General features: G+C 38.2%; 1 protein-coding gene across 2 annotated transcripts in view; it reads left to right on the forward strand.

Annotated features, from left to right (window-relative positions):
- Window positions 1-26,733, forward strand: part of WDR70 (WD repeat domain 70) — a 308,347-nt gene that overhangs the window by 64,814 nt on the left and 216,800 nt on the right. For both annotated transcript variants that reach the window (XM_040495635.1, XM_040495647.1), the window contains exon 8: window positions 17,690-17,843. In XM_040495635.1, the coding sequence (XP_040351569.1) occupies window positions 17,690-17,843 (154 nt within the window). The remainder of the gene's footprint in view (window positions 1-17,689; window positions 17,844-26,733) is intronic.

The raw sequence follows: 26,733 nt of genomic DNA on the forward strand, positions 1-26,733 counted from the left end.
GTGACAAGATCATATTGATATTGCCATTTCAAATTTTAGTAAAGTTTAACTTCAGAATATATTTAATTCATAGAAAAGCTGCAAAAATAGTTCACAGTTCAGGTATACCCCTAACTCAGTTTCTTCTGTTGTTAATGTCTTACATTACCATGGTACATTTATGACAAGTAAACCAATGTTGGTACATTAATATTAACCAAAACCCAAATTATATTTGGATTTCACTGTTTTTTCCACTAATATGCCTTTCAAAATACACATTACATTTATTCTTCCTATCTCTTCAGTCTTCTCTGGTTTATAATGATTTCTCAGTCTTTCCTTATTTTTCATGACCTTGATAGTTTTGAGGGGTTCTGGTTAGGTATTTTCTAGAGTGTTTCTTGATTTTTTTTTATGCTTTTTTTTTTTTTTTTGCCCCATGGTTTAGACTGGAATTATGGGTCTTGGGGATGAATACCTCAGAGGTGAAGCCAGCCACTCTTAGCTCATGCTAGCCACTGTTCATGTCCTCTGGACCCTCGCTGCCTGCTGCCTGCCTCAGGGAGTATCCTGGCCCACCTGCTCCAATTTAAATTTAACATTACAGAATGTTTACCTAATGTCTTTGAATTTTATACTCAAAATCAAAGATAGAACATCTTTTTGAGAAACGACTTACTGGTCAAGACCAGGAGTTGGCAAAATTTTTCTGTAAAGGGCCAGTAAGTATTTTAGGCCTTACCTGCTGCAAATGATATTTGCTAAATTTGTCCGTGTGTTCATGTGTGTCTATATATTATATAACATTAAATTAAATATACATTAGAATTTTAAGTAAAAAAGTGCAGTGCAGTAGAGGTGTTTACTTTTTTGGCATTCAATTTTATTCTCTGTATTTTGTTAGCTAATTGTTCCAGTTTTAGATTCTGACATCTGACATATTAATGATCAAACTGTTGTTGTTTTTTTTTTTGCCAATTGCAGATGTGATAAATGTGCAGTAAGTTGTCATTCAGTCGATGCTGGTTGAATATGGCAGAGTCAGACTTGGTATGCCATTAGAAGCCTTTTTTTTTTAAATTTTTTTTTTCAACGTTTATTTATTTTTGGGACAGAGAGAGACAGAGCATGAACGGGGGAGGGGCAGAGAGAGAGGGAGACACAGAATCGGAAACAGGCTCCAGGCTCCGAGCCATCAGCCCAGAGCCTGACGCGGGGCTCGAACTCACGGACCGCGAGATCGTGACCTGGCTGAAGTCGGACGCTTAACCGACTGCGCCACCCAGGCGCCCCGAAGCCTTTGTTTTTATGTTATCTGTGAGACAACCCTTTAGATTAAATTGCTCATGCCTATGAGAATATATATACATTGGTTACTCAGCCAAATTTTTCCATACCCTGTGTTACTCATCTACATTGTTCTTATATTGTCTGCAAAGAAAACTTTAAGGAGTTTGTTGATTGTCTTGAAGGTATAAAAAGCATATTGTACCACTTTTAGACCATCTATTCACCATGGTGAGTAAGTGGCTGCCAAACAGGCATTCACACAAAGACCCCCATAGCCATTCGGGATAGGAGGCAGAAGTCCTCAGGCTAGGAGTGAGACTGAGATAAGGTGTTTTGAATTTTGGGCATCTTTGATGAATTTTTTAGTATTATTTTTTTGTTTTTTTAAATTTTTTTCAATGTTTATTTATTTTTGAGAGGGAGAGAGAGAGAGAGAGACAGAGTGCGAGTGGGGGAGGGGCAGAGAGAGTGGGAGACAGCGAATACAAAGCAGGCTCCAGGCTCTGAGCTCTCAGCACAGAGCCTGACGCAGGGCTTGAACTTAGGAACTATGAGATCATGAGCTGAGCCGAAGTCAGATGCTTAGCCCACTGAGCCACCCAGGTGCCCCTTGTTTGTTTTTTTTTAATGTTTTATTTTATTTATTTTGAGAGAGAGAGCAGAGGTGGGGTAGGGAGAACTAAAGAGAGAGAATCCTAAACAGGCCCTGCACTGTCAGTGCAGAGTCTGATGCAGAGCTCCATCTCACGAACCGTGAGATCATGATCTGAACCGAAACCAAGAGTCAGATACTTAACCGACTGAGCTACCCAGGCGCCCCTGAATTTCTTAGTATTCTTGAACTTGGTCTCATTTCCCTGGGACACCTTAAAAATACTTTGAAGTAAAATGTTTTCTTGATCTACCAGGATAAAAATAAAATTTTTCAAAATGCTTTTCTTTTTTTGTTATTCAACCTCTCTTTGATGCATCTTCCATTTTGGTAATTTGAAGTATGTTTAATAATTTGTTTTGGACGTTCACCCAGCCAGCCGCAATATTAGATTTGTGGATCTCTAGTTTCTAAAGTGTTTCTTTGTTCCATTTAGTGAAAATCATCAGTACTGCATTTTCTCTAATCCAGTCTGCTCGGCACCTTTTGCTTTCTTTATTTCTTCACAGATTATCAGTAATTATGTATGTAAGCTCAAGAGTTAGAATCCTTGGGCTGACAGATCCTTCAGGTGTATCCTCTATGCAAAAAAATATGGATGAAGTAAAATACTAAGAATTCCTTATCTTCTGCCCATTTAAAAATGGATATTCTTTCTTTTCTTTTTAAAACATTTTCTCTTCTTTTGAGAGAGGGACTGCGAGCAGAGGAGGAGCAGATGGGGGAAAGGTCGGGGGGGGGGGAAGAGAGAGGGAGAGAGAGAGAGAAAGAATCTTAAGCAGGCTCCATACCCAGTGAGGAGCCCTACATGGGACTCAGTCTCATGACTCCCAAGATCATGACCTGAGCTGAAATCAAAAGTCAGATGCTTAACCGACTGAGCCACCCAGATCCTCCTAAAACATTTAAATTAATACATTAAGTTATGTTCTTATGAAGAAATTAAAACATTACAGATAAAACTTCAGTTCTTCTTTGATTATCTTTTTAAAAATCTCTTTCCCAGGGTTTCTCACAGTTTTCATTATGGTGATTATTCTTTAAGGTTTTTTAAATTGTAGTCATCAACAAACATACCCATCAAAAGAGTATATACTATATTTGTTTTCATAAGTGATATCAGATGGTTGTTATTCCATAATTTGTTTTTGTTTTTCAATTCACAATATTGCTTGGAGATTTTTAATATCACTATCATGCATTTTACTATATTCTTTCTAAGTGCTGTATAGCATATTACGTATAACTTACCAAAGTTCAGAACCATCTGAAGGGCTTGTTAAAATGTTAAATGCTGAAGGGGAAAAGAGAGAGAGAGAGAGAGAGAGGAACAAATCAAGAAACAGACTTTAACTACAGAGAACAAACTGATGGTTGCCAGAGCAGAGGTGGGTGGAGGGATGGGTTAAATAGGTGATGAGGATTAAGGAGTATATTTGTGATGAGCACTGGGTGTTGTATGGAATTGTTGAATCACACCTGAAACTAATGTTACATGTACGTTAGCTAGCTGGAATTTAAATAAAAACTTAAAAAAATGTTAAATGCACCTTTAGAATGTCTAATTCTTTAAAACTGATGTGGCCTGAGAATAACTGAAATTTGTAGTTTTCTAAACTGTGGTAACTGAAATTCATGCATATCAGAATTATGCAAAGCAAAAATTGCCTGTATTTTTAAAAAATTTAATCCCAGGATAGTTAGTATACAGTGTTACGTTAGTCTTAGCTATAAATGAAATATACGATATCATATATATAATATAGTGATTCAACAGTTCCATATGTTGGTGCTCATCAAGATAAGTGTGCTATTAATCCCTTTCACCTATTTCACCCATCCCCCCACCCACCTTACTTCTGGTAACCATTTGTTTTCTATAGTTAAAGACTTTTTTGGTTTGTCTCTTTATTTTTCTTTGTTTCTTAAATTCCACATATGAGTGAAATCATGTGGTATTTGTATTTCTCTGACTGGCTTATTTCACTTAGCATTATACTCTCAAGCTCCTTCCATCTTGTTTCAAATGGCAAGATTTCATTCTATTTTTTAATGTTTGAATACTATTCCATTTCATATATGTACCACATCTTTATCCATTCATCTGTCAGTGGACACTTGGGCTGTTTCTGTAGTTTGGCTATTGTAAATAATGCTGCTGATTGCCTGTATTTTTTTTTTTTAATTTTTTTTTTTTTAACATTTATTTATTTTTGAGACAGAGAGAGACAGAGCATGAACAGGGGAGGGTCAGAGAGAGGGAGACACAGAATCCAAAACAGGCTCCAGGCTCTGAGCCATCAGCCCAGAGCTGACGCAGGGCTCGAACTCACGGACCGCGAGATCGTGACCTGGCTGAAGTCGGGTGCTTAACCGACGGAGCCACCCAGGCGCCCCATGATTGCCTGTATTTTTAAAAAACATTCATTATTGAACTATGGTTGACGTACAATGTTGTATTAGTTTCAGATGTACAACACAGTGATTTGATAATTCTATACATCACTCAGTGCTCACTGTGGTGGGTGTAGTCACTGTCATCATGTAATGTTGTTGTAACGTTATTGACTATATTCCCTGTGCTATACCGTTTTCATCTCTGTGACTTAATTTATTTTATAATTGGATCTGTTCAAATCTTCACCTATTTCACATACCCTCCACCCACTTCCTTTCTGGCAACTGTGAGTTCTCTGTATTTAAGAGTCTGTTTGTTTTGTTTTTTTACATTCCACATATAAGTGAAATTATATAGTACTTGTCTTTCTCTGACTGACTTATTTCCTTTAGCATAATACCCTCTATGGCTATTCACATTATTGTAAATAGCACAATTTCAATTTTTAAATGACTGAATAATATTCCATTTTATATATACACACACACAAATACATACACACATACACATACATATACAAACATACAGACAGACAGACAGACAGACACCACCTCTTCTTAATCATTCATCTATTGTTGGATAGTTGGGTTGCTTCTATATCTTGGCTGTTGTAAATAATACTATGAACAAAGGGTTGTATATATCTTCTTGAATTTTGTTTTTGTTTTCTGTTTTGTTTTGAGTAGTGTTTTTGTTTTCTTTGGGTAAATACCCAGTATTTAAATTACTGTATTCTATAGTATTTCAATTTTTAGTTTATTGAGGAACCTCCATACTGGTTTTCCACAGTGGTTGCAACAATTTATGTTTCCACCAACAAAGCATGAAGGTTCCCTTTTCTCTACAGCCTCTCTAAAACTTGTTATTTTCTTGTGTTTTTTGATGTTAGCCCATTCTGACAGGGGTGAGGTGATAGCTCATTGTGGTCTTGATTTGCATTTCCCTGATGATAAGTGATGTTGAGCATCATTTCATGTGTCTCTTGGCCATCTGTATGTCTTCTTTGGAAAAATCCTTAATCAGATTGTTTGTTTTTATGGTGTTGAGTTATATAAATTCTTTACATATTTTGGATATTAACCCCTCATTGGATATGTCATTTGTAAATCTCTTCTCTCATTCAGTAGGTTGCCTCTTTGTTTTGTTGGCTGGTTTTTTTGCTATACAAAAGCTTTTTATTTTGGCATAGCCCCAATAGTTTATTTTTCCTTTTGTTTTTCTTTTTTCTTTTTTAAAAAAAAATTTTTTTTTTCAACGTTTATTTATTTTTGGGACAGAGAGAGACAGAGCATGAATGGGGGAGGGGCAGAGAGAGAGGGAGACACAGAATCGGAAACAGGCTCCAGGCTCTGAGCCATCAGCCCAGAGCCCGATGCGGGGCTCGAACTCCCGGACCGCGAGATCGTGACCTGGCTGAAGTCGGATGCTTAACCGACTGCGCCACCCAGGCGCCCCTCTTTTTTCTTTTTTAAAAGCTCACTTACTTATTTTGAGGGAGTGAGAGTGTGTGCAAGAAGGGGAGGGGCCAAAAGAGAGGGAGAGAGAATCCCAACTAGGGTCCATTCTGTCAGCATGGAGCCTGATGTGGGGCTCAGTCCCATGAACTGTGAGATTGTGACCTGAGCTAAAATCAAGAGTTGGACACTTAACTGACTTAGCCACCCAGGCACCCCTCTTTTTGTTTTTTCTTGCCTGAAGAGACATACCTATAAATATGTTGCTAAGGCAGATATCCAATAGATTGCTCCCTAAATTTTTTTCTAGAAGCTGTATGGTTTCATGTTTCACATTAGGTCTTTAATCTTTTTTGAGTTAATTTGTGTATAGTCTAAGAAAGTGGTCCAATTTCATGCTTTTGGCTATGGCTGTCCAGTTTTCACAACACCATTTATTGAAAAGACTTTTCACCCATTGTATATTCTTGCCTCCTCGGTCAAAGATTAATTGACCATATAATCCTGGGTTTATTTTTGTGCTGTCTTTGCTGTTTGATTGATCTGTCTCTTTTTTGTGCCAGTACCATACTGTTTTGATTACTACAGCTTTGAAATCTTGAAATCTGGGATTATGATACTTCCATCTTGTTCTTCTTTCTCAAGATTACTTTAAAGATAGTCTGTTTTTGATATAAAAAAAATAAAAAGGAAACTCAATGGGACATATAGAATGCGGTCAAAGGAAATGAATTAACAGATAATAGCAGAAGAAATATAACTGGCCAATAAACATGAAAATGGATACTCAACTTCACTAATGATAAAAGAAGGGAAAATTAAACTGCTAGTAAGGTACTACTTGTCACCTCGAAGACTGGCAAAGGAGGAAAAAATCCATATTGTCCAATGTGGGGAGAAGGCAAAGATAGGATATCATTTACTAAACTTGTTCCCCCACAGAACAATTCGGTAATATCAGATGAAAAGTGTGAATTCTGATGCAGGATTTGGAGAAAAAAGCCCTTATATGCATTGTACCTATCCACCATTCCCTGGGTACCATGCTCCTTACTCCTCCTGCCTCTACAGTTTCTTTTACAGTCCTTCCCTGAGGGTTCGCCTAAAGCTTACACCTCTCTTCGAAGTCTGCATCAGTCTCTTTACTCTTTGCCCCACTATTCCTGCTGAATCCCTGTCACACCTTCCTGATGCATTTTGACTAAAACCCAAATGTCTTGCCATGGTTTATAATGGTCCTTGTGTTCTGGCCACTGCCTATTTCTTCCCTTTCCCTATTATGCCCTAGCAGAATGGCTGAGAGATTTTGACACTGTATGTACTTTGTTTTCTGCTTAGAATGCTCTTTCCTACTGTTACCTGCTCCGCCCTCACAAACATGTAGCTCCTTACGCTTAGGTCTCCACCCAAACGTTGCTTTTCCAGAGAGGCTCTCTAATAAAGTTGGGCCCTCTCATATGTGCTCCCTTAACACCTTTTTATTCAGTGTGAAATCTTGAGGTTGTTCTGCTACTCAAATTAAGACTTGAGTTATTTTTAGCATCAACATTGTCATAAAGGAAACTATTGGGAATAACCAGAACAAAGACTGAGCTTTTGCTAGTCATTCTCATCGGTTGGCTATTTTTTTTTTTTTTTTTTTTAATTTTTGAGACAGAGAGAGACAGAGCGTGAGCAGGGGAGGGGCAGAGAGAGAGGGAGACACAGATCTGAAGCAGGCTCCTGGCTCCCAGCTGTCAGCACAGAGCCTGACGCGGGGCTTGAATTTATGGACTATGAGATCATAACCCGAGCTGAAGTCAGACGCCCAACTGACTGAGCCACGCAGGGCGCCCCTTGGTTGGCTATTTTTGATCATGTTTCTCTGATCTTCACAAGACATGAAAACATATTGTTTATATATTTTGGTTCATTGCCTTTGGCTTTTTGTTTGTTGGTTTGTTTTGGATTGACTATCCTATCTTAACATGGAATTTGACTGTGAAATCTAATAAAGTCATGAAGCTATTAATCTATACTTGATTGAGTGATAGAGTAATTTTATCACATTTCTAAATAAGAATATGTGTTTTAATGGAAGGGAAGGGTTATAGATTAACTTTAGTAAAACTGTATATGTATGTATAAATATATATATATAGTATATTAACTTTATAGTAGTTATATAGTAGATTAACTTTAGTAAAACTCCCTGTCTCTCTTTCCATATATATATATATATATATATATATATATGTATATATATCTCCCTGTATATATATATATGGTCCTGGATAGAATTTTTCTGGCTTTACTTTTGTTTGACAGATGAAGTATTTTGTAATATTACTACTACCTTTCTAACCTTTGGTATGTTTAAGCTGGTTAGTGATATATTCTTAATTTTGCATTGGAAATCTTTTTTTTAAATATAATTTATTGTCAACTTGGCTAACATACAGTGTATACAGTGTGCTCTTGGTTTTGGGAGTAGATTCCCGTGATTCACTGCTTACACACAATACCCAGTGCTCACTCATCCCAACAAGTGCCCTCCTCAATGCCCATCACACATTTCCCCCTCTCTGGAAATCTATTCTTAAATTTAAAGCTAAAATATTGAAGTAGCTGAAGATTTATTTTGGCATGGAATAAATTAGTATTTTCTGATATTCTCATATGGAAAATTTTGATGGTTCTGCTTTCGGTCTCTTGCTTTCTTGCCCTGTTCCCAGCACTAGATAATATATATTGATACCTGGAAGATGGCATGCAAACCTGAAACTGTTTTCTGTAATTATTATTGAATTTCATTTCCAAGAATATAGTAGTCACATTTGACTACTATTTGGGTTTTTGAGTGGGTGTAGAAATCAGAAAAGATGTAAGAACATTTCTCGTGAGTATTTTGGTTAGTAGATATTTAAAACCTGTGACTAGCTTGACTTGTAATGAATTTGAAATACTCAATGTATTCAATTCGAATGTATTCATTATAGTTGGCTACCAAGATTTTATACCTGTCAGATAATCTTAAAGAGACCTTAGAAGTTAAGAAATAATAATAATGGCAACTATTCATTTCATATACTGTGTCAGGGTGTCTTTAAGTATAGTATTTTTAATCCTCACCCTAATCCTGCCTTATTTTTCCCGTTTATTTTTTTAAATAATTTTTAAAAACGTTTATTTATTTTTGAGAGAGAGAGAGAGAGAGAGAGCGCATGTGAGCAGGGGAGAGGCAGAGAGAGGGGGACAGAGAATCTGAAGCAGGTTTGTGCTGACAGTAGGGAGCCCCACATGGGGCTCGAACTCAGGAACTGTGAGATCATGACCTGAGGTGAAGTCAGACGCTCAATGGACTGAGCCACCCAGGTGCCCCTCTCCTGTTTTTTTTTCAGCGGAAGAAACCAGGACTCAGCAAACTGAGCACATGAACTCTGTCTCAGGAGCACCTCTGCATGGTTTGCCAACTAGTTGCATCAATTAGTTTTCCAAAAGATGGGGAGACTGAGCCTAGTGAGGCTGGAGGGCTTGTTCATCATCACATAGCTACTTAGCAGCAGAATGAGGACTTGGATCCCTGGCCTCCTGACTCACATTCCGGTGCACTTTTCACTACATCAGGACACGTTGGCTCCTGAGCCCCAAGTGACAGCCCCAGACAGCTGTGTTTATCTGTCTTGCATGTCCCAGCTTGTTTTGCTAGCCGAGCAAAAACTACTTAAAAGGATCCTCAATCTTCACCTTCCCATTCCCCTCCACTTACACTCTTATACTCCCACTTGCCCCATGAATAACTTCACAGAAAGAATTGTGCAATGTCACTAAGCCTTCCTCTGGTGTCAGAGTTACTCCCTGAGAGAACATTCACTTCCTCATGACTCCAGTTTACTGTCAGATTGGCTTTCCCTCTTTTCTCTTTGATCGGAATCTTAGTTGTTTAGGCAGGAATTTGAGGAGCAGATGTTATACCCCTTGAAGAAGCCCTTTAATTCTCCTTAGTACTGTGTCTAATGACTCTTAATCCTGTCCTTTTAACTCTGTGGCTGGCAGAATTAAGAGCGAAGTGGGACAGGAATGGTGAGCTTGATGCTTAACTTTTCATTTTAATGTTGACAAAGAGAGCACATGGAACAGTGACACAGAGGGAAAACATTAAGTTTGCCTCTACAGCTAAAATGAGGTGAATGTTAGTGTGGGATCGTTGAGATTGTGTATTTCCCTCCAAATATAAATAGAGCAATTTCATAGAGCACATAGCCAGAGAAATAGAGCCACTATTTTTACTACCTTATCATCTTAAATTTTGCTCTGGTTTTTAGATTGTTACTTGTAAAGAGAAATAAGAATGATTCACCAGAAAAAACAAAGTGATCTCACGTAGTACTCGATCTTTCATGGTTAGTGGAGAAAATCAACTTCTCCAAAGTGAGAGTACTGTTAACAAGGATATACCCTATGAACTACTTTGTTTTAGCAGTCTGAACTATCTAATTATGAAGTCTGATCTGTTTGTTTATACACATATGTGTATAAATATATATATGTGTATAAATACATATATATTATATATATTACACACATACATAATTGTATACATTGGCTGTTTAGTTCAGTTTGTTTATATATGCATTTGTATACATACAAATTTATATACAAATACAAATGTATATATGAACAAACTGGACTAAACAGCCAGTAATTTTTCTCAGTTTCTAACCAATCACTTGAAATTTAGTATATCAATTAGCATCTGATTAGTAGAAATCACAGAGCAATTTAAAAAGGGAAAGCTTATTATAAAGATTACTAACTGTAACAGAGGATTGGAGAAATGAGGGATTGGCTAGAAGTAAAGAGTACTCTAGAGAAGAATAGCAAATAAAAAGAGCATCTGTTACCCCTAGGGTAGAGATAGAGCATTCAAAGTTGATGCCTCCAGGACTGAGATCCAGACATTTGAGAGGATAAGGCTTTGGTTCATTGAATGATTAAGAAGTTGCTGGAGCGCCTGGGTGGCTCAGTTCGGTTAGGTGACTGACTTCATTCACTCAGGTCATGATCTCCCAGTTCCTGAGTTTGAGACCCGAGTTGGGCTCTGTGCCGACAGCTCAGAGCTTGGAGCCTGCTTTGGATTCTGTGTCTCCCTCTGTCTCTGCCCCTCCCCTGCTCATGTTCTGTCTCTCAACTAAATAAACATTAAAAAAAAAAAGAAAAGAAAAGAAAAGAAACTTCCTTTAAAAAAAAAAAAAGAAAAAGAAGTTGTGACAGCAGAACTTTTCAAAACCTAACTGGACTCACTGCTATAGCTGGGGTTGGGGGTGGGGGTGCAGGAGGGAAGGGGCTGGGTGTTGCTGACCACCAGGTACTTCAGCAGCCTGGTGGAGACCAGCTGCACAAGCTGCGGGAGCCGGATGCTAGGGAAGCCACCTGAGGTGCTGGAGCCCACCAGGAGCAGCACACTAGACCCATCGAGGAAAGCCTCTTCCACCTGCGATATCTCTGTAGTACCCTTTACGTCAAAACCTCAGGCCGATGGGCAAAGGAAAAATAGTTAGAGGGCCCACATTTATTTTTGCAGAGCAGGCACTGAAGGATGAATTTGGACCTAAGAGGCAATAAATGGACAACTGGCACATCTGGTGATGAAATATATAGTTTGATATCTTATTATTATTGGTGCCTCCTTCTGGAGTAAACATTTAAATTTGGGACCCTGCTCAGAATTTTGCTAAGGACTTCATTCCTTCCCAGCATTTTCAGAAGCATGTGATAGGCCAGAGAGGCTTTTCTTTTTAGGAAGGAAGTACCTGGGCAATAGCACCATATTTGCTTTTCTTTTTCTTTTTTTCTTTCTTTTTTTTTTTAACGTTTATTTATTTTTGAGACAGAGAGAGAGCATGAAGGGGGGGGCGGTCAGAGAGAGAGAGGGAGACACAGAATCTGAAACAGGCTCTAGGCTCTGAGTGGTCAGCACAGAGCCTGACGCGGAGCTCGAACTCACGGACCACGAGATCATGACTTGAGCCGAAGTCGGACGCTTAACCGACTGAGCCACCCAGGCGCCCCCATATTTGCTTTTCTAAGTTTCTTTCTCATGAGCATCTGGTGTGGGAGCTTCAGTTTCTCCTCTACCTTAATTCACACTGTGAAATTTCTCACACTGTCACACAGTCTAACCTCAGAGCACACTCGGACCTTGTTTGAATTATCTTTGCATTGGAATTAACTTTGAATCAGTGTATTAAGAATGGCTCTTTTAAGAATAAATATTTAAAAACCTATCAGCTAGAATTTCAGCATTTTAGGAGAAAAATGGTCAGTATAATTTTTGAGCACCAGTTTCTAGTTAGTGGTAGCTGTACAAAAGAGCAGTTTCATTGGTAAATATCTGATTTGGATTTAGTAGCTAGCCAGGAAGAATAATTCCCTTTTTTTTTTTTTAAAGATTTATTTAAGTCACCTCTAGACCCAATGTGGGGCTCGAACTCATTATCCTGAGATCGAGTTGCATGCTTTTCTGACTGAGCCAGCCAGGCACCCCAGGAAGAATAATTTTTTTGAAGATTAGCCTGACACATTTAAATTTTGATTTTTTTGTGTCTATATTCTGTTTCTAAAAGACAGAATTATTGTAAGTTAATAGTTTTTTTCCTGAAATATCCATTTATTTCTCAGTCTTGAAATTACAGACTTAAAAGTAAATCTAAATAAGACTAAATTGCGTACATTTTTGTTAAAATTGTCTTATCGTTGAGATTTATTTTATTTTGAGATTGGCCTGTTAGAATAAATCAAAGAATTTGACTTTTTTTTTTTTTTTTTTGCCAAGAGAGTTATATTCATAAAAGAAGTTATGAGGACAGCTTTAAAAAAACCATGTTCAATTTTATTTTTGATAGAGAAGTTTTATATTTGGGACTTTACTAAGTTGGTTCTCCAGCAGAATTCTTTGTGGGTTTGTGTATTAATATCTATTTAAAGTGTTTAATTATTTGTTGGCCATTCATATTTATTTGGTGATTTCCTTTTTGAGAGAATGATAACCTGTGATAGCATTCCTGTAAGATCGCTCTGATGTGATCCATCTCTGAAGAATGTTGTAGATGGTTTTTTAGCATGGGGAATAAGAAATTTTTACCTGACGAATTTACTTATTAGTCATTTCTAAATTTGTAACTGGAAATTAGTTACAGTGACTTTTTTAGTACTTGTACTATTATCATCCAAATAGACTTTAATAGATTTCACTAGGGTTTGTGTGTGTGCATGTGTGTGTTTATTTATTTTGAGAGGGAGAGAGAAAGATAGAGCACAAGCAGGGGAGGGAGAGAGAAAGAGGGAGACAGAGAATCCCAAGCATGCTCTGCATCACCAGTGCAGAGCCTGACATGGGACTTGAACCCATGAACTGAGACCATGACCTGAGCTGAAATCAAGAGTTGGATGCCAACAGGGGCGCCTGGGTGGCGCAGTCGGTTAAGCATCCGACTTCAGCCAGGTCACGATCTCGCGGTCCGTGAGTTCGAGCCCCGCGTCAGGCTCTGGGCTGATGGCTCAGAGCCTGCAGCCTGTTTCCGATTCTGTGTCTCCCTCTCTCTCTGCCCCTCCCCCGTTCATGCTCTGTCTCTCTCTGTCCCAAAAAAAATAAATAAAAACGTTGAAAAAAAAAAAAAAGTTGGATGCCAACTGACTGAACTACCAAGCACCCCAGATTTTCTTTCTTTCTTTCTTTAAAATTTTTACTTATTTTTGAGAGAGAAAGAGTGTGAGTAGGAGAGGGATAGAGAGAGAGGAAGACAGAATCTGAAGCAGGCCCCAGGCTCTGAGCTGTCAGCACAGAGCAGGATGTAGAGCTCAAACCCACGAACTGCAAGATCATGACCTGAGCCGAAGTTGGATGCTTAACCAACTGAGCCCCCCAGGTCCCCCCCAGATTTTCTTTTTTTTAAAGGCCATTTTACTTTGTATTTCATTTTTCATCTGTTTTATGAGCCAATAAGAATCTTCTGTTTTTCTTAAGTTCAGACTGTTTTATATTTATTTCATATTTTAACAGCTGCACTGTTCATATGTAGCTATTTAAATTTAAATTAAATAAAATTAAAAATTAAGTTCCTTAGTTGCACTAGCCATATTTGTAGTGCTCGATAGAAACATGTGGCTAGTGGTTATGACAATGGACAACACAAATATAGAGCATTTCTACCATTGCAGAAAGTTCTGTTGGGAAGTGTTGGTCTTATGAAGAATGGTGACAGTCTCATACATTGCAGTTGTTGATGTGACATCTTCCTTTGTCTCTGAAGGTAGATTTTTTTCATTTCACAGTCCCAATGATACACTTGGTATTGTTAGCCTTTAAAATTTTAGTCATTTGGTACATATATAGTGGTATCTGTAGTTTTACTTTGAGTTTCCTGATGAAAACATGTTTGGAAAAAAAGTGTTTTTAAGGTTTTACTTTTGTCTTTGACATTCAACACTTTTGCTGTGATGTGCCTGGGTGTGGTTTTTTTTGCTACCCTATTGGGGTTTATAGTACTTACTGAATCTCTGGGTTAGTGTCTTACCATTTTTCCAAAATTTTGACGGTCACCTCTTCACATGTTGCTTCTCTCTCTTTCCATTCTACAAATCTAATGTGAGGCTTTTTCACCATATCTCATGTTTCCCTTATGTTTTCTCTTGCATTTTCCATTTTTTCTCACCATGCTTCAGTCTAAAAATAATCGTTTAGCCAGTAATTCTCACCTGTTAAATCCACCCATTAGTTCTAAATTTCAGTTATTGTAGTTTTCATTCTAAAATGTCTACGTATTTCTTTTTTTGTGATTTTCAAATCTGTGTATATATTATCTATCTTGTCATTTAATTTTTTTTTTTTAATTTTTTTTTCAATGTTTATTTTTTTTGGGACAGAGAGAGACAGAGCATGAACGGGGGAGGGGCAGAGAGAGAGGGAGACACAGAATCGGAAACAGCTCCAGGCTCTGAGCCATCAGCCCAGAGCCCGACGCGGGGCTCGAACTCACGGACCGCGAGATCGTGACCTGGCTGAAGTCGGACGCTTAACCGACTGTGCCACCCAGGCGCCCCTAATTTCTTAATTATAGTTGTTTTAAATTCCATGACTCATAAGTTCAATATCTGGTATTCCCAATTTCTGTGAACTTGGGTAAAAAATTGTTTCTTTTCATTAACCACTAACTGATTTTTATCATTTCCTTTAATTATGAAAGTAGGCAACAAAGGCACAGGTGTACCTACAAATTTCAGTGCTTTCTTACTATATTATCATTACTACAGGTACATTGAAATATGTATTATTTATGCTCATCATTACTTTGAAATTACAGTAGATCTGCCTCTAGGCATAGTGTTTTGATATGTTAGTACGGAGACTCACATATTATGTCACAAATTAAAAAAATATTTTAATATTTATTCCTTTATAGCTGGTGTCCACTATATGCCTAATGTAGTTTTTTAAAGGTGTTTAAAAAACATAGGAAGAAGGAGCCCACAGACTTCAGAGTGCAAAATGGTCCAGGCACAAACAAATGGTTCTGTATAGTGTAGGTGAGATTGTGTCCTTGCTCCACTCAAAGCACTCTGGTCGGTTTCTTCTGATTTCTCTCAGAGAGAACAAAAGCCAAGGCCCTTTCAGGGGCTTACGTGGCCCTCTGTGATCTGCACATCCCCACCTGCTGCATTCTGACCTCTCCAACTCCTGTTTGTTTTGCTCAGTCTGCTCCAGGTTACATTGGGCAAATGCCAGAACACTCTTGCTGCAGGTCATTTCTGATAGAAGTTGCTTCTTCTTAGAACACTCTTCCTCAAAATATTGTCACAGCCTACTCCCTCACTTCGTAGCCCACTCGGTCACTTACTTCCTGACCATTCTACTTAAAATATTTATTCCTGTCCCCTTGGTACACATTTTCAGTCCTCCCCACTCTGTTTTTTCCCATATACTTATTACACAGTTTTTCATATTCCATACTTTCCATTAGCTTAGTACTGATTTTGGGAGTGGGGCTCATCATAGACTTCAGTTACTGAGAGGTTGGACCTTTGGCAATAATAGGTCTATTTTGGAGAGTTACCATTGGTCCCATGCCTAACTTCTATCCCTTCTTCCACTGCCTATTGCATTAACAGTGGCGTGGATGATGACAAAAGCTACCTAATGTCAACTGAACTGGCCAACTCATTTTGCGTTGTTTATTGCCTCTTTCGAAGTTGATGTCCTTTGGGATTAACATGTTATACAAAGAGCTTCGTATTTGGTGTCCACTTTTGTGGGTGTGTCTACATGCATCTTCCCCACGTCTCCTTATCTCCATCTCTTGATCTTTCCTAGGGTTTGTCATCTTCGGGAGACAAACCCTACTTCTGGTTTCTCACCAGTGTACTTGATTTTTTGCTCACCGGATTCAATTAGCGTGATGTCATCTAGATCATGGACCAACATGAATTTCTTCACGTTGTCCAGATGGTCCAGGTCCCTTCTGAGTATATGTTAAGACAAAGGGCCAGAAAAGTAATGTAGCCCTGGCTCGAGCATGCACACGTGTGCTCTTGTTGGTCACCTGTGAACGTCAACTGCTTTGGGTCCCTCTTCCTAATAGCGGTAGAAAAAGACGCTTTACCAAATCGTTCACTTACCTGACAGGGACAATAACCCTGTCTTTATAGGCTGCCAGAGAGGCCCTTTGGCTTTCACACTATAGTTTTTAATTGGTGATTTAGTCAGCCTCAGCCTTTCGTTGTCTTTGTTCATCGTACTGACTACCCAGGTAATAGGGATCCAGTTCTGCAGTTGTTTCAGTTATTCCTTTTCCCGTACCTCTCAGATGCCTGAAGTAGCCCACCAGCCAGTGTCTCTCCCTTCACGGTGAATTTGTGGCAGTTGCAGTTGCACTGTTGCAGCACGGCGGGGACTCTGTGCCACCTGCGACAGGGTCCTCACTGCTAGCCAGTCAGTGACGAATACCCCTCCGGGATCTCATTTTGGAATTGACTTCATAGGGCCGTTTCTGGTGGCAACTCTCTCAGGTCAGGTTCCCCAGAAACATACCTTGAAACTTCGGGATTTGCATGCAGAAGGTTGGTTGAGGAGTGCTCGTGGTGGGATCAGCCCCTGTGAGAGAAGGTGCAAGGGAAGCACGCTTAGGAAGGTGCAGGAATTGTGGCGTCATGGAGTGGCAGAAGCAGCCACAGCTGTTCCCACAGGGAAACTGAAGCTGGTATGATTCTTCCGACATATCCCAGACTGAAGCAGAGAGCTGGGCCATTTTACTGCACATTGGTATTGAACGTGGGCTACTTTGGAATGGTAACATAGTCTGAAGCTAGGGGAATGAGTAGAGCGGTGAGAATGGAAGGGATGCCATAGTACCAGAGGAATAAAGGAGATGAAACCTTGTTCTAACGCCTTAGCTGTGAAGGGGAAAGAGGGGCGACAATCAGTAGCTGTTCCTGAGGACACTGGAAGGGATGGGATGCAGAATACAGGTATTAGATTTGCCTTGGGCAGGAAGAGGTTTACATCCACCATTGTAATCAAAGAGGCGGAGGAAGAGAGGTGTTCAGATGCAGATAAGTAAGTTTATAACACTAGTGGGAGGAAGTTGAGGCAGTTGTTGTTTGTTTCTTTTGGCAAAGAGCCAGACAAATCAACAGCTGAAAGAGGGGAGAGTTGTTTGGTGAGTAGAGATTTTAACAGATTGCTGTGGTGAGTGGGAGGAGAGCGCTAAGAGGATAGCCACTGGTGTTGAGGACCCATTCGAAGTTGATGATCTTGCTTTTGAAGAATTATCAATTTGTGCAGTTGTGCAACTTTCTTCTGGCAGTGCCTAATGTAGTGGAAGTATAAATATTATGCCCAGTGTCTTACACACCTGTTTTCTTTTTTCTTTTACAAAGCCATCAGATCAAGTCATTGCAGTATAGTAACACGGGAGACATGATTCTTGTTGTATCTGGAAGCTCTCAGGCTAAAGTGATTGACAGAGATGGTTTTGAAGTAATGGAATGTATAAAGGGAGACCAGTATATTGTGGACATGGCGAACACCAAGGTAAGCATTAAACAATATTTTAGTGAATTTAATTAATTTGGCACACATTTGTTAACAACTTGTTTGAGTTGCTATAATTCATCCTAAAAATAAGTGTCTTGTTTTAAATACTGTATTGTTTCTCACAATTCTGTGGATTGATGAGGAAGTTCTTATGCTTCATATAGTGTCAGCCAGGGCACTAGGATGGTTTTAAGGTTCAAAATGCATCATTCACATGGTTTATGGTTGGTGCTCTACCCCATGGTATCTGTCCTGCTCCCAGCACTCCCCACTTCCCGACTATGTGCATGTGCATGCGTGCGTGCCCTCTCTGTCTCTCCCACTTTCTCTTTCCACATGTCTAGTTTGGGCTTTTTTCACAGTGTGGTGGACTTAGTGGGGTTTGACTTCTTGCTTGATGACTGAGTTCCATGAAGGATGGATATGGAAACTGGATTTTATAAGGTCTGGCTTCAAATTTTATGTAGCATCATAGCGCCAGTGCAAATTTGAGGAGAGGGGAGATAGATTCTACCATTTGGTGGTTGAATGACAAGATCACATTATAAAAGATCATGTGGGCGGGGAGATATGGATGTAGCCATCTTTATAAACAACATAGCACAAACTTACTATGTACTAGGGTTTAGGACAAGAATGAAAGAGTCTCATCAACCTTTTAAATAAAGATTTTTAGTGAGATAATATTTTAAAATTACACTAAATACCGATTAACGATAGCAGCATAAATCCTATCAAACTTAATGGCTTATTTATAATTGCTGACATATCTTTGGGATGGCTGGGCTTGGTTCCAAGCTCCAGTTAGTGCTAGGTCTGTTCCATGTGTTTCTGTTCCCGCTTGTACTAGCAAACTGCCTGAGGGCATGTTTTTCTCACGGTGATGGCAGAAACACAAGAGGGAAACCCCAAATCTGGAAGCACATTTGAAGTCTTTGCTCATATGTCCACGGACGTTCCATTGGCCAGAGCAAATCACATGACTGTGGGTAAGATCGGTACAGTGGAGAAATATGCTCAGGTCTTTAGTGAGAGGAACTGCAGTATCACATGCCAAAGCTGGAGGATGCAGGAGGGGTGATGGATTGGGAACAATAATGCAAGTTACCACAGATACATTACAGTGTCAGTGGATATAATTGATGCAGAAGTTTGAGCCTCAATTTTAATTTTGATTTTTACTCTTTCTTTCCCTGTCTTAGTACCTTCTTCTAAAACACTAATCATGGTTTGTAACTAAATCAAAATCTTATATGAGATTTGATTGTCTTAAGAAAATACAGTGGTTGTTTCCGATTCTCTGTCTCCCTCTCTCTCTGCCCCTCCCCCATTCATGCTCTGTCTCTCTCTGTCCCAAAAATAAATAAAAACGTTGAAAAAAAAAAAAGAAAATACAGTGGGGGGCGCCTGGGTGGCGCAGTCGGTTAAGCGTCCGGCTTCAGCCAGGTCACGATCTCGCGGTCTGTGAGTTCGAGCCCCGCGTCGGGCTCTGGGCTGATGGCTCAGAGCCTGGAGCCTGTTTCCGATTCTATGTCTCCCTCTCTCTGCCCCTCCCCTGTTCATGCTCTGTCTCTCTCTGTCCCAAAAATAAATAAACGTTGAAAAAAAAAAATTAAAAAAAAAAAAAAAAAGAAAAGAAAATACAGTGGGTCCCGATTATTTGTTGTTCCTGTATTTGCAAGCTCACCTATTTGCTAAAAATTTTTTGTAACCCCAAAATCAGTACACAGTGCTTTTATGGTCATTTGCAGACGTGCATATGTACAGAGTGGCAAAAAAGAATTTGAAAAAGCTGATGCTCTTTTTTCTTGTTTCAGCTCATGTTGTAATCAAGTATCCTTTCTGTGATCTATGTAGTGTTGCGTTTTTCTTATTTGGGCAATTTTTGTTGGTGATTTTGCTGTTTACAGTGACCCCCAAGTGTAGTGCTGAAGTGCTGCAGCATTGTCTGGTGTTCCTAAGTGTAAGAAGTCCATGATGTGCCCTTGAGAGAATACATATGTTAGATAAGCTTCATTCAGGCACGACTTACAGTGCTGTTGGCTGTGAGTTCAATGTTTGTGAATCAGGAATATATATTATTATATGGTTGTCCTTAAACAAAAACATAAATAAAGTTATGTATTGATTGCTTGATGAAAATGTGACCAGAGGCTTACAGGAACCCAACCCTGTATTTGATAATTCAGTGTTTACAGAACTTTATAGACCATAACTACTACAAATAAGGAGATTTGACTGTAATCTACTTTACATGCCCTGGTTGACCTATTGGAATAAATAAATATACTATGTTTCAAATTGCCTTCTATTGAACCCCAGTGAAGTGCCTCTCAACCCTAATGAGGATCCCAGCCTCATGCATATTTTTAGTTAGTTTTTTTTTTTAAGTTTATTTTAGTTTTGAAAGAGAGAGACAGTACAAATAGGGGAGGGGCAGAGAGAGAGGGAGACAGAGAATCCCAAGCAGACTTCGAGCTGCCAGCCCAGAGCCTGACATGGGGCTCGAACACATGAGATCGAGAGATCAGGACTTGAGCTGAAGCCAAGAGTCGGTTTCAGCTTAATGGACTGACCCACCCAGATGCCCCTTGACTAATTGTATTAAGTACCCAGTATATGTTAGATGATTCAAACAGAATTCAAATATAACTTAAGCATACAATTATATTGCAATGGTGGCTTCAGTAGTTTCTTTTTTTTCATGTATTCCGCTAGAATTTCTCATTCGTCTCTCCTTAAATTCAGTGTCCCTAGGATTCCACCAAAGATGATGTTGTGAGAGTGAGGGTGGTAAGGAAAGAAAGCAGATAGGGATATAGGTCCCTGTCCATATCTTAAACTCAGTTAGTTCTGCTTTTATCTGCTTTATTTGAAGCTTTTGGGAATCCAGAACTTTAAAAAACTGGTTTGTGAAAATGAAACCTTAGAAAACTCCTATTTATTCTCTTTTTAGCTTGTATTTACCATAGACAATAGTTCTTTAAAAGTATGAGGAAGAAAAGTTTTTGCCAGTCTCTAAGCTCTTCTTAATTGTTTCAGCCATTCAGGGATTTCTTACATTATAAAAAGACTAAGACTTTGTGGATTTAAGTTTTAGCTAACAAAATTTCAAGAAGAAAGGAATCTGTTTAGTTCTCTTGCTGGCTGTTTCTGTAGTCTCAGACTTATAGTGCATATAATAAGATGATTAAGAAAGTAGGACAAGGATGGGTAACAAATCTATGTAGAAACACAAAAAAATTAAAATTAAAATATTAAGTTATCAGAGTTACCTTTTACCTCCTTGGTTAAGTTTATTCGTAAGTGTTTAATTGTTTTTAGTGCTATTGTAAATGGGATTGATTTCTTTATTTCTTTTTCAGGAAGTTCTTTGTTAGTGTATGGAAGCACTGTTTTTTTTTGTTTTTTTTTTTAATGTTTTATTTATTTTTGAGGGAGAGAGAGACAGATGGGGGAAGAGCAGAGAGAGAGGGAGACACAGAATCCAAAAGCAGGTTCCAGGCTCTGAGCTGTCAGCACAGAGCCTGATGCAGGGCTGGAACTCACAAACTGTGAGATTATGACCTGAGCTGAAGTCAGACGCTTAACTGAGCCACCTCGGCGCCCCGCACTGTTGACTTTTTTAATGTTAATTTTGTGTCCTGCAACTTTACTGAATTCATTGATTAGATCTAAGAATTTTTTTTGTTGAGTCTTTAAGATTTTCTGTATTTAGCAATAGAAATAGAGACCATTTTACCTCTTACTTTCCAATTTTGATATATTTTCTTTTCTTACCTGATTTCTCTAGTTATGACTTCCAGTACTGTCTTGAGTAAGAGTCATGAGAGTGGACACCCTTGTCTCTTGTTCCTGATCTTAGATGAAGAGCTTTTAACCTTTCACCATTGAGTATGGTGTTAGCTGTCAGCTCGTCATGTATGGCCTTTATTATGTTACGATTGGTTCCTTCTATGTCTAATTGCAAACTATATATGTGATAAGGGTTAATGTCCAAAATATGTGAAGAGTCATACAGCTCAACAGCAAAAGCAAAAGAAAATGAACCCAATTAAAAAGTGAGCAAAGGACCTGGATAGACATTTTCTGAGGAAGATGTACTAAAGACCAACAAGTACACGAAAAGATGCTCAACATGACTTGTCATTAGGGAAATGCAAATTAAAACCACAGTGAAATATCACCTCGTGCCTGTTAGAATGGCCATTATCAAAAAGACAGGAGATAACAAATGCTGGTATGGATGTAGAGAAAAGAGAACCCTTGTGCAGTATTGGTGAGATTGTAAATTGGAGTAGCCACTGTGGAAAACAGTATGGAAGATCCTCAAAAAAAGTTAAAAATAGAACTACCATATGATCCAGCAATTCCTCTTCTGGGAATATATCCAAAGGAAATGAAAAGATGAATTTTAAAAGATATCTGCACCTCCATGTTCATAGCAGCATTGTTTGCAGCAACCAATACATGGAAACAACCTAAGTGTCCATGGATGGATAAACGGATAAAGAAGTTGTGGTATAACACACACACACCCACACCCACCCCCCCACCCTCCCACCCCCCACACACTCATATTTGGGGTGGAATATTATTTAGCCATAAAAGATGAGGAAATGTTACCATTTGCAACAACATGGATGGAACTTCAAGGCATTATGCTAAATGAAATAAGCCAGACAGAGAAAGACAAATACTATATGATCTCACTCATATGTGGAATCTAACAAACAAACAATTCCCTGCCCGACCAAAAACCGCAGACTCACAGAAAAGGACATCAGACATGTGGTTACCAGAGGCTGAAGGTGGGGGATGAGGGAATTGGAGAAGGGTAGTCAAAAGGTACAAATTCCTAGTTATAAGGTACATAAATACTAGGGGTATAATAATGTACAATGTTATGACTATAATACTGTATGATATACAGGAAAGTTGTTATGGAAGTAAATCCTAAGAGTTCTCGTCACAAGAGTTTTTGTTATTTTATTTTTATTTTTTTTTACTTTTTTCTTTTTTATATTGTATCTATATGAGATGAGGGATGTTAGCTGAACCTATTGTGATAATCATTTCATAATACATGTAAATCATATTATCATGCTATATGCCTTAAACTTATACAGTGATGTATATCAATTATTTCTCAATAAAACTGGGAAAAAATTTTAGTTACCAATGTGCAAAAATCTCTATATATTGTAACCATGTACTATAACTTCTCCCACTTTGCCGAATATCTCCATTTTGATTTCAAAATCATGGTTAATATTTACTCTTTCCATTTCCTAGAAGCAGATGTAATTAATTGACTATTTACTTGTCTAGGAAATGTTACTGGTATCTTAATTGCAGTCTTTGGCTTGAGTAATGGGTTTTGGAAATGCAAGAATTATTATTTGAAAGTAGTAGATTTCATAGGACACTTTTTTTCCTTAACTTTTTAACCTCTTTTCTGATTCCAAGAGTAATTAGTAACTTGTGGCTTTACTGGAAATTGCAGTGAATAGGACATTAAAGGAAACAATTAAATATATCTGATCTGTTGTGATTAAAATATTATGTACTTTAAATATAAACAGGCCTTTCTAATTATATTGTTAAATTTGTATCTCTAATCTTTACATCACTGTGTGTGTATGTGTGTGTATTTTTAAGTATAGTCACAGTGGTAAAGAAATGCTTTTTTCTGTTGTATACTACAACACAGTGCATTACAGGAAGAATAATTACATTTACATCTTGGAAAAATAAAGTTTATTGGGTTTCTAACAGTAATTCCTATCAATAGAAAATTTGGAAAAGAAAAAATTACTCATAATTCTACTACCCAAATATAATCACTTAGAACATTTTGGTTTCTGTATTCTGTATTTTCCTTATGCATCTGAAAAACATTTTTTCTGATGATAGCAGAACCTTTACATCAGTTATTGCTTGGAGTCACCTTTTGCATGTTCTGCCGTCTTGGAGTTATGTTGTGAGTGCCGCAGGGGCTGCAGTAAGGTGCAAGGAGAGGCCTGGGGATGGGGGTGAGGGGCAGGGGGGTTCTCACTTCAGCCAGAGGAGTTCCAGTTTTGTCTGTTTTATGTGTTCAAGTTTTTCATAAGATATACTTTGTAAATCGGGTCCTGCTGTGTGTGTGTGTGTGTGTGTGTGTGTGTGTGTGTGTTTTAAACATGAAGAACGTTGGTCTGGAGTTCATGGGATTATTGATTATTGTACGTGGGGAAAATGGGATCTTACTTCTTTAGGTTCAGGCGAGTAGTGTTAAATCCAAAAGAAATCCAGCTGAGTAAATTTGTCGCTCTCATTGTTTTTCTTCAATGATTTGTGACTTGGGCAGCATCTCTTCTAGCAAGTCTAAAGAAGTTATGAGATGTACAAAATGGAATGTTTTCAAAGGCAGAGAGAGGGTGGGACAAGAAACTTATAAATAGGAAAAAAAGGATTATTTCCAGCAAGGTTATACCTTCCTTTTGGGGGAACTAACGGGTCTATTAGTTGGATAACCTCACTGGTGTTGATCAGGAAATTCCAGACTTTCTGGTTAAGATTACATTCTTGGGAGAGTTTGAAACAGTACTTAGGTTAGGTATTAAGTTTCTTTTTGGTGCCATGGGTTTAACCTAAGTGATTCCATTTTGCGCCTGTTGTCTCTCTCTTTTTAAAAAAAATTTTTTTTAATGTTTATTCATTTTTTGAGAGACAGAGACAGAACGTGAATGGGGTAGGGGCAGAGAGAGAGGGAGACACAGAATCCCAGGCAAGCTCCAGGCTCTGAACTCATAGCAGCACAGAGCCCAAGGTGGGGCTCGAACTCACGGACTGTGAGATCATGACCTGAGCCAAAATCGGACACTTAACCAACTGAGCCACCCAGGCGCCCCTGTTGTCTCTTTTTTAACATTAAGAAAGTAGGACAAGGATAAGGAGGAATCAACCTTTAAACTATCCAAAAGCATACTTTAAAATCTTAATTATATTGTCATCTAAAACTCATTTATTCTAAACCAGAATTTTGGTACGTTACTTCCAATCAGAAAGTGTTTTCCTCTCTTACTTTGAAGTCTCACACACACACTTTGCCCGAGACTCAAATGGGGCTGTTTGGCCTAGATCCCACAAATGTGTGACTATTAAATTTCTAGCCCTCACTGAGAAGTATTCCTGTATATCAAAACTCTATAACAAATCAGTATTAAGTTAAATTAAAAGGTGTTTTCATAGATGATAATAAATGAATGCCTGTGATTATCTTAGAGTTTCACTTATTAAACTTCCTTTTGTCAGTTCATCTAGAGTTGATATTGTTAAGTGCATTTCCTTTGGATTGTCTTCAACCCTTTTCTCTTCAACATCAAAACAATTCTGTTACATTTCTTTCTTAATTACATGACTAACGTGGTAGAGGATAGGTTCAGGGACCCTAGAATGCTTGGATCTTTAATTGGGCAATTTCTCCTTGAATATCCTTTAATTATGGAAATTAGAAGCTTTATAAATAATTACAGGAAAAACATGTTTTTAAATATTTATTTATATTTGAATAGTACATGTAGTTATTCTGATCTCCAGCCACTCCAAAAATTTGCTGTTATTATTTGGAGATGAAACATTTTAGTCATATCCTTTTAATGGGAAATACTGTTTCCTAAGAAGTAAAACATTTTAAACTGTGAATTCTAGGTATATTTTTGTTTCTGTAAGCAGTTTTAACTGATGGTTTTAACCACAAATATAAACTCCCCCAAAGTGCAGTGATTTGAAGCACATTGTGTTTCTTTCCAATTTCTGAATATTTCCAGACCTTTTTATCTAATAGAAACTCCCTAACACTGGTTTCTGTCCTTTTGACATATCCCCATCACTTTTGGGGTACTTTGTTACATTCTGGCACAACAAAATGTTCCTGGCTCATCTTGTACTTTTCCTGCTCTAATGTTACCCATTTCTCTGTTGATCCATGGCTCCTTTTAATAGGGAATTCTGTTTACAAATCTAGATCCTGGCACTGCGTATGTTCACTGATGCTGGGGCACCATTGCTTCTAGACTATTTCAGGAGAGATAGCATGGCATGGGAGATAAACCAAATAACCAAAAAAACCCACCCCTATATATATATATACACACACACATATATATATATTTATATATATACATATATATTTATATTACATATAATATAAAAATATAAAATATATTATAAAATATATAAATATATAAAATATATATTATATACATATAAATATATAATCATGAATTCACACTGATCTATGAAGTAATTCTAATCTAACTTCGCAGCCTTTCCCCATTCTATATTTGTATTTTACTTCTTCAACAGTGAGAAGTTTGGCTTCTAATATCATCACTATAGTAATTCATTTGTTCATTGCTACCACACATAGAAAGTAGTTTCAGAATTGCTACACTCATAGTCATGGTTGTAGACAGAATTCTAAGATGGCCCCCAAGATTCCTGCTCCTCCTCTCGAGTATGGTTGTGAACTATGAGCAGGACCCAACACTCCTATGGTTAGATTATATTGAATGGCATAGTTGAGAAAGGATTATCTTCAGTGGATCCTGTCTAATCCGGTGGGCCCTTAAAGGGATTGGGCTATTCCTGACAAAAGATATTTGAGGTGTGGGAGGGATTTGACCTGAGGGAGAGTCTCTGTTGCTGGCTTTGAAGATGTAAGCAGACTTACATGAGTAAGTTGGAGATATAGTTAAGGTGTTTTCTGAGCAAAGTGTTGAAGGTACTGCCTGCTTTCTTCTTGCTGCTTATAGTAATATATGAGAGAATAAAGTTAAATGGAAAGAAGTTTTATTAGAGAGGTACCAGGACTAGATGATTTAGTTTGCTTTGAGCCTATCCA

Source organism: Herpailurus yagouaroundi, unplaced genomic scaffold, assembly GCF_014898765.1.
Source record: "Herpailurus yagouaroundi ecotype Mexico unplaced genomic scaffold, PumYag 29, whole genome shotgun sequence".
NCBI classification, from domain to species: Eukaryota; Metazoa; Chordata; class Mammalia; order Carnivora; family Felidae; genus Herpailurus; species Herpailurus yagouaroundi.